This window comes from Camelina sativa, chromosome 8 (genome assembly GCF_000633955.1).
Source record: "Camelina sativa cultivar DH55 chromosome 8, Cs, whole genome shotgun sequence".
NCBI lineage: Eukaryota > Viridiplantae > Streptophyta > Magnoliopsida > Brassicales > Brassicaceae > Camelina > Camelina sativa.
Genome location: NC_025692.1, coordinates 26870032 through 26877660, shown reverse-complemented (window position 1 = coordinate 26877660; position 7629 = coordinate 26870032). Strand labels below are relative to the sequence as shown.

General features: G+C 37.8%; 3 protein-coding genes and 1 non-coding gene across 4 annotated transcripts; all 4 read left to right on the top strand.

Annotated features, from left to right (window-relative positions):
• TRNAS-CGA lies at positions 448 to 529 on the top strand. The gene has a single exon. It is a non-coding gene; the product is annotated as a tRNA-Ser (tRNA).
• Positions 1452 to 2063, top strand: LOC104709976 (pathogenesis-related protein PRB1-3-like). The gene has a single exon (XM_010426506.2). It carries the CDS (start codon positions 1485 to 1487, stop codon positions 2061 to 2063), a length of 579 nt encoding a protein of 192 aa, XP_010424808.1. The 5' UTR covers positions 1452 to 1484.
• On the top strand, positions 2277 to 4422 carry LOC104708875. The gene is made up of 6 exons (XM_010425531.2): positions 2277 to 2546; positions 2843 to 2984; positions 3107 to 3191; positions 3274 to 3321; positions 3428 to 3528; positions 3954 to 4422. The coding sequence occupies exons 1-6, from the start codon at positions 2366 to 2368 to the stop codon at positions 4084 to 4086; spliced, it is 690 nt and encodes a 229-aa protein (XP_010423833.1). The 5' UTR covers positions 2277 to 2365; the 3' UTR covers positions 4087 to 4422.
• Positions 5517 to 6924, top strand: LOC104708874 (E3 ubiquitin-protein ligase SGR9, amyloplastic-like). Its single transcript, XM_010425530.2, has one exon. It carries the CDS (start codon positions 5817 to 5819, stop codon positions 6651 to 6653), a length of 837 nt encoding a protein of 278 aa, XP_010423832.1. The 5' UTR covers positions 5517 to 5816; the 3' UTR covers positions 6654 to 6924.

The following is a 7629-nucleotide window of genomic DNA, read 5'->3' as shown; positions in this document are numbered from 1 at the left end:
GCAGAGAAATCAGAGGGACAAAGTTCCCATTCATCGAACTCTTTGTCTGAAACAAGGCTGCCTTGCTCGTAGACTCCGCATCGCTTACACTTTTCGCCACCAATTTCAGTCATAGGCTGTTGTAATAAGCAACAGAAAAGAATCATATAAGTTTTCACAATCTTGATTCTTGTTTAATAGATAGAGATGGTTGTAAAAGAGATTAGGGACGAGCCTGCCATGATTCTTGACCGCGAAAAGTGTACAAGACACCGGTTTTGGTAACATCTGGAAGAACACTTTTGTTCTCTCCTTTGCATTGAAAGTAGACAGTGTGTTTGAGCTTGAACCAGTCGTGCTTTGTGAATATCTCAATCGAGTTAAGTGTGATAAATTGTGGCTCGACAAGTCCTGAAATTTTAAAGATAAACCAATATATACATTTGTATTTAGGTAACTTGCAAACTAGTCGATATGTCCGAGTGGTTAAGGAGATTGACTCGAAATCAATTGGGCTTTGCCCGCGCAGGTTCGAATCCTGCTGTCGACGATTTTAATTTTCTTATATTTACGGGAAATTCCCGGTTAGATTAAATTGCAAATACAAGAACCCCCTTTTTTTTTTTTTTTTAATTGGGGACGTTTTCTATTCCTCATGCAAAATCTACACAATCGATCTATGAAAACAAAAAAAAACATCATCGAAAGATCGATTTTTCTTGAGCGGAGAAAATATTTGGGTTAACCAAAATCCAAAAGAAGCTGTTTTGTTTCCTGGCAATCCTGACTAGTAGTGTAGATTTGTTACCTGGGATACACATGTGGATGATGATGTACCAGAAAAGAAGATTTCTCCAGATCAGTTGATTCCCGATCGTCATTTCTTAATTTAATTTTTGGATTCTTTTTTTTTTTCTTCTATCCTTTTGGTTATTTTTCTTGTCAAGGAATGATGAAACAGAGGAAGACGAAGAAAGCTTGGGAGGAAAAAGAGGGAACAACAATAGACAATAGAGATTCTCACGTGCGTCTCTCACGCGCAACGTTCGTATAAAAACAAATAATACACTAAGTTATAGCAAATTTGTAACGTTCGTATAAACAAATAATATACCAAGTTATATTTTGCATTGAAACATCTTAAAAGCCCGTAAAGTACTCTTTTTATTTTTGTTTAGAGTTGTACGATTTTTTTATCAGTTTCATTAAGTTCTCAAATTTGATTATACTTTTAAATCAAAACGAACAAAGTCAGCGCTTACACTTTTGTTTTGTTTTATGTAATGGCCGTTTATTATTCAAACAAACCAAGAAAACAACCAAAGAAACAAACTGAAAACGAACAGATGAAGAGACACAACCTGTCAAAGCTTGTCAGAAAATGGCAAATCAACTAACTGAAATATGAATGTTTTCAAAAGTAAACACAAATCCACAGAAACAAAAGACTTCTGGGAATGAGAAACACGAAGACGACGACTACTTCTACTCTACCACGAAGAGAGATGTCGTCGTCGTCGTCTTCGTTGTTTCATCATTGTCTCTCCCTCTCCTTCCTTCTCCTCCTTCTTCTAATCCCCTACGTCGTCGGAACTCTCTCACCGGGCACCAAAGCCGCCGTCGAACGTGTGACTTACAGAGGAAAGAAGGTTTCGCAATCGGCCAAGTTCTTACTCGCCCACAACGCAGCGCGTGGAGCTTCAGGCGCGTTGAGTCTCAAATGGGATAAAGGCTTGACCCGTTTCGCTTCTAATTGGGCCAAACTACGTAAAGCGGATTGCAAAATGACACATTCAGGTGGGCCTCACGGAGAGAACATATTCTGGTACCGAAAGAATGAGAATTGGTCGCCGAACAGAGTTGTTACTAAATGGATGATGGAAAGTGTGAACTACGATCGGACGACTAATACCTGTAAGCCTGGCCAGATGTGCGGTCATTATACGCAGATCATTTGGCGTACAACCACAGCCGTTGGATGCGTACGTGAGAAGTGCGATAACGACCTCGGTTTCTTAGTGATTTGCGAGTACTCGCCTTCCGGGAATTACGAAGGCGAAAGCCCTTTTGATATGCCTAAATAACATTTAAAATTTATACATTTTTTCCCCCCTTACTAATAATGGTCAAGTCCTTTTTGTTTTCTTTAAATTTTCTTATAATGTATATTGACCGTGTTGATGATGTTCAAAGTTATGGGCTTTGACCTGTTATATGGGCTTTTTAAAAAAGGATATGTGAAACGCTGTCGTTTGGTATAATAGCTAATGTAATTTCGAATCTGCTTCATTTGTGTGTTTCGTCATCGTCGTCACTGTGAGAGTCTCTCGATCTCTCTGTAGAGAAAAACCCTAAAGATTTTTTCTTTTTTTTTGTCCGGTGAGAAATGAGTATCATTCGTACCGCGATAAGATCGACTTTGTGTCTCCGGAAATCGGATCATGTAATTAGCCGTAGCTCTCTTCTCTTTCTTCAGGATTCGAGGAAATGCCTATCTACCGCCACGGAGACGGAGCAGCCTCCTTCCTCTCCGTTACCACCGCCTCCGGGAGGTCCTCCGGGAGAAGGTTCTTTTCTTTTTAATTCCCTTCCATTTCTCTATTGTTTCTTTAAGAGTATGTTTTCCAATTTGTGAGGGTTTTGATTTGCTTGGAGTGAGTATATCTGAAGCTAATGTTTGGTTTTCTAAGTTTAACCGCAGAGGCTATTATCGAAATTTTTATCCAAAAAAAGAGTTTATTTTGATTGATATAGAGGTAGAGAGCGTAGAAGGACTCTGGATTGTGATGTGTTTGGGACTTTAGTTCAATATGATGTACGCTCATGTTCCTTGATCGTGTTTTTTTTTTTTGTTTCTTTCCAGGGAGGTTTTATGGGAAATTTTCAGGCTTTTCAAAACATTCTCTGAGGACTGATATTATGAACGTACTCGAGGGCTGCAATGTGACACCAGATGACCTCAAATTCAACTATCCGCGTGGTGGAAACTTAACCCCTGCGGCAGTGTAAGTTGTTAAGATTTATTCGAGTAGTTATTACAAGATTTGTTTTTGGAAGCGGGAAATTTCAATTCCAAACTAACGAATAACAATCCTTCGTTCATTCTCGACGATGTTTTGTATATCAGTTTTGTCCAGTTCCCTTCCCTTTCAGCATATGATAGAGCACTTCGGAATATCGCAAAGAAAGGAAAGCTCTATAGATTAGAAAGGGTAAATCCTTCTACTAATTATAGACTTTGTTTTTGTTTGATGACTATTTTAATCCGGAGTTGATTCCTTTGTCTATGATTAGGCTGCTCGTTCTCAGTGGGATCCAATTGTTCCTTTTGAAGGGAAAGTGGTAAGCTATATTTTCTGTCATGACTACATTGTTTATCGAGGTCTTGTTTCTCAGTACGACTGTGATTGGTACCAATTAGTATTTGATGAGATTTTATATTGTTTAGGTTGCATTACATGGGCTTTCGGTTAATGCAATAACAGAAGACATAGATAGGTTCTTATCTGGCTGTCTCTATTATCCTGGATCCATCCAGTTCCTCACAATGTGAGTAATTATTGGTTTACTAATTCTTATTTTTTGGCTTTTACTCTTTCCGCATTTGATTAGCCGTTAGTTCCACTAGTGGTCTTGCAAATCCAGTGCTCTTCTGTTTGATTAATCAGTTACAATGATTTTTTCTGTACTTTTGGATTTAATCATATTACTCTCACTAGAATAAGCAATACATATATGTTAATAGTACAAATGTAAATTGAACTTCTCCGAGAATTATCAGAGGAGTGATATAACCCACTCTGGACTGTCATAATGTTTTGTTTTCTTGACTACGACATGTGACATTTTGTCATCTTGTTTGACACATCATATCTACAGATCTTTGTGCTCTTTGGTCGTGCTGTGTAGTAATTTCTGGATTACTGATAAAATAAGGACATGAAACTATTTTAATGCTTTCTTTTACCCTGCAGTCAAGGACTTGGAACCTCAAAGAGGGTGGCGTTGGTGCGTTTCACATCACAGACCCAGGCAATGAATGCATACATTACAAAGAACAGGAACTTCCTTCTTAACCAACGGATCACATTGCAAGTTCTGCAGTAATTTCTTAGTTCCCATTCCATTCTGGTGGTGTAATACAATGGTAAGACCAAGCGCATTTTTTTTTGTGTCTTTACTGTTTGGATGTTCTAGGTCGAGTTGATTATCAAAAATTTCTATCTGCAAACTTCATGATGCTAGAAAAACTATTGTTGTCTCTTCCCTGGCTCAGTTTGAAGTTTATGAATAACAAATGCATGTCTTAGCAGAAGCAGAACGTCTCAGATAAGCAGATGTTACATTGTTAAACTATGTGATCTTTTTTCTCTCTTGTATTTTGACTAAAGCTGTTATCTTTGGATGCCCATGTGGTGAAGTGATCCGTCTTGCTTTTAGAAAGTGAATGACTTTGTAGTTTTGTACTATAAGGGTTTAGTGGGGGCACACTCTCACTAGTGCAATAGAAATCGAGCACAGTAGAATAATATAATGAAGTTTTTAATTGTTCACTTGCTTTTCTTTAGTGGGTCATCTTTACTTGTCATTGAAGCATCTTGCTATCATATCTTCTCAGTTCTCACGGTAACCAATCTTTCTTCATGAGTCCCACTGGTTGCGTAGAAGATCTGATGCATTATTAAATTTGTCGATTTTATGATTAGGGAAACTGTACGTCCTTATGCTTATAATTAAGATGTTCTTCACTTCGGTACTAGTGAGATCCAATAAACTGAATGGCCAAACCCCTCTAGTAGGATTTTCACTGATTTATGGATCAATCTAATTGGTGAGCTTTTTTTTTTGTCATAATGGTAAGTTTTTCTTTGGAATGAGGAGTAATTATGTCAAAACGCTATTGAAGACTAAAATCATGTTTAGGGATTTGGGAGACATGAGAGTTTGTGAAAGTATGGACAACACACCGGGACAAATGCATAGAGACTAGAGTTATAGAATGGTGTGGTCATCTGAATTATTAATCTTTTCAACACTGTTACTTGAAGACAACAGTTGAAAAGATAGAAGAAGCAATGGATTTAGCCAATAAGAGAAGATCTCTTTGTCCTAAACAAACAACATGAGTTCGGTAAATAATCTTATCTAAATATTTGGTATGAATTGATGTGAAAGTAGACAAATTCCATATGGACAAGTAGATTTATATAAACAAGCCTATCCAAATTCTTACTATACTCCACAGACTATTGTCTGGTCCCACTCACTAGCTTCTTCACATGATCAAACTCTTGATCAACTTTGGTAAACGTAACCAAAATTATAGTTGGTTACACTGTGATCTCAAAAGTTTGGTTTAGACTGTGGAGTTAGTAACATAAGCAAAAGGTATAGTTTTCTAAATTTCTACACATAAGTACATAACCTTCCAAATAAATTCCTCGAGATTTCCTATTTTTCAAGATTTAGAAGGGAAATGAAACACTTTTCAATTCCATAAAGTTTGCAAGCTAATTATGTCTGTCACCAACAGTGGCAAAAGTGTCGTTAAACTTTTGCCAACCCTTACTCCATTCATTGCTTCTACACCTTTATTCTCCAATTTCATATTTACATCTATCAATTAAATCAAAACCCCAAACAAGCAAAGCCGACAACAATCTCTTTTGTACCACACCCTACTTGTTTTTTCCTTAATAGAAAAATCACATTATTTTATTATTACTTTCACCAAACTCCTAATGACTTAATACATGTTATATAAGCAAAAAGATTCATCAAAAAAAAAAAAGTGAAAGTGTCAAGAGAAGTGAGAAACGAAGCACACAAGATCCGATATGGAAGAAGAAAACACCACGATCATCATGGCGTCACTCTCTACCCTCTCTCCTTCACATCTCACAAATCTCACTCACTCCATCCTCTCAATCTCCCACCACCATCGTCGCCGCCTCGCGGCCGTCCTGTCCTCTCCGACCCTTTTCTCCCTCACTCTCCGCCACCTCCTCTCTCTATCTCTTCCAGACAAAACACACCTCATCGCCAACCATCTCATCTCACTCCTGCACCCTCTTCTCATCAACCGTAAACACCACTCTCTCACCAACATGAAGCTTCGGGACCTCGACGCTGTGGTCCTCCTCCTCTTTCTCTGCGAAACCCACCAGCTTGATCCAGATGTCCTTGAAACTTCCGCCGATAATTGGCGGGAAATCCTCGGTAACATGTGCTCCGATACCATGCTTAGTAATAATTCCGGTCTCTGGACTTGCGATGCCGGAATCTTGATGCCGTACATAGAAACCCTAGTCAGATGCAAAAGATTCGTGGACATAATGGGAGGCTACAACCACCCTCGCCGGGGAGATCAGAAACAAGGATACGAAGTTCCGGCGGCTAGAGCGGCAGTGTTGGCGTTACGTGCGGTCGAGGTATTCAAAGGCGCCGGAGAAGAAGTAGAATGCGTGATATGCAAGGAAGAGATGAGCGAAGGGAGAGATGTCTGCGAAATGCCATGTCAGCATTCATTTCACTGGAAGTGTATATTGCCATGGCTAAGCAAGAAGAACACGTGTCCTTCCTGTAGGTTTCAACTCCCCACCGACGATGTCTTCTCAGAGATCCAACGGTTATGGGAGATCCTCGTCAAGAGTAGCGACTTACACGTGGCGTGATCTCATCTCGCGGTGATGGATACATGTGTAAAAGAAGAAGCGTGTACATCGTTCGTTATCTAAAGATATCTAATAAATAGTACGATATATATCAAGTGCTGTTACAGAGATAGGAGTGTTTGGACCGTTTTGAAGAAGCGTATATACATCGTTCGTTTTTATTTTATTTTTAGCTGTTTTGTTATTAAATAAGTTCATGCTAACAGTAACACGAATAGGGATTTGTTGTAATAGAAATGAAATTAACAGATATAGAAAATCAATTTTATTTGAGTCGCTCAAAATCCTAAAAGGAACTAATGGGCCTATATATATTCGAGCTTTCTACATTTGGGCCTTACCCAACTAATACAAGCTATTTATTTAGTTGTCCTTTTATTTCCTGGGCCAATTATACGATTGATATGATAAAATAACGAAATACTAATATCTATTATGTAGCCGCCAATGAAATTTTTTTAATTTGAACGACCAATTAAATAGAGTTGATCAAAATGTCATGTGCAACTATTCTATCGTGAAAAGTCAGGAATACAAAAATAAGAAAGAAAGATATTCTAATATTAAAATTTGAAGTGAATTATTGTTTTTATTTTTATATTTACGCGAAGTGAATTATTGTTAACAAACAGGAACGTAATAGATAAATTTTAAACACAAAAAAGTTTTTTTTTTTTTTTTTGTCAAAAATCATCGATAAAACTCTAAAACTTAACTTAGGTTATTCAAAAAAAACCTATCATGCATAGTCCATAGAAGGTTTTTGGGATCAAGAGAAATGTCTGCGATGAGAACCACCTAAAGGCTAAAAAGTATCGTAGTTGCACGTATAAAGTGCGTCCGTCGAAGTGAAAGATAAGCCGTTCCTGGTGAGCAGATCAAACTGTCGAAGTAACTATTTTAGGTTCTTTTCATCTTTTGTATATTTGCTCAATTGTTTGATGATTTCTTTGTCTTGTTTTTGTTTTTGTTTTTG

Bases quoted from the DNA above. Each gene is read 5' to 3' on its own strand.
- LOC104709976 (XM_010426506.2), top strand. From the start codon at position 1,485: ATGTCGTCGTCGTCGTCTTCGTTGTTTCATCATTGTCTCTCCCTCTCC.
- LOC104708875 (XM_010425531.2), top strand. From the start codon at position 2,366: ATGAGTATCATTCGTACCGCGATAAGATCGACTTTGTGTCTCCGGAAA. The intron at 2,547-2,842 runs GTTCTTTTCTTT...GTTTCTTTCCAG, and splicing joins GGGAGGTCCTCCGGGAGAAG to GGAGGTTTTATGGGAAATTT. The intron at 3,192-3,273 runs GTAAATCCTTCT...GTCTATGATTAG, and splicing joins AGCTCTATAGATTAGAAAGG to GCTGCTCGTTCTCAGTGGGA.
- LOC104708874 (XM_010425530.2), top strand. From the start codon at position 5,817: ATGGAAGAAGAAAACACCACGATCATCATGGCGTCACTCTCTACCCTC.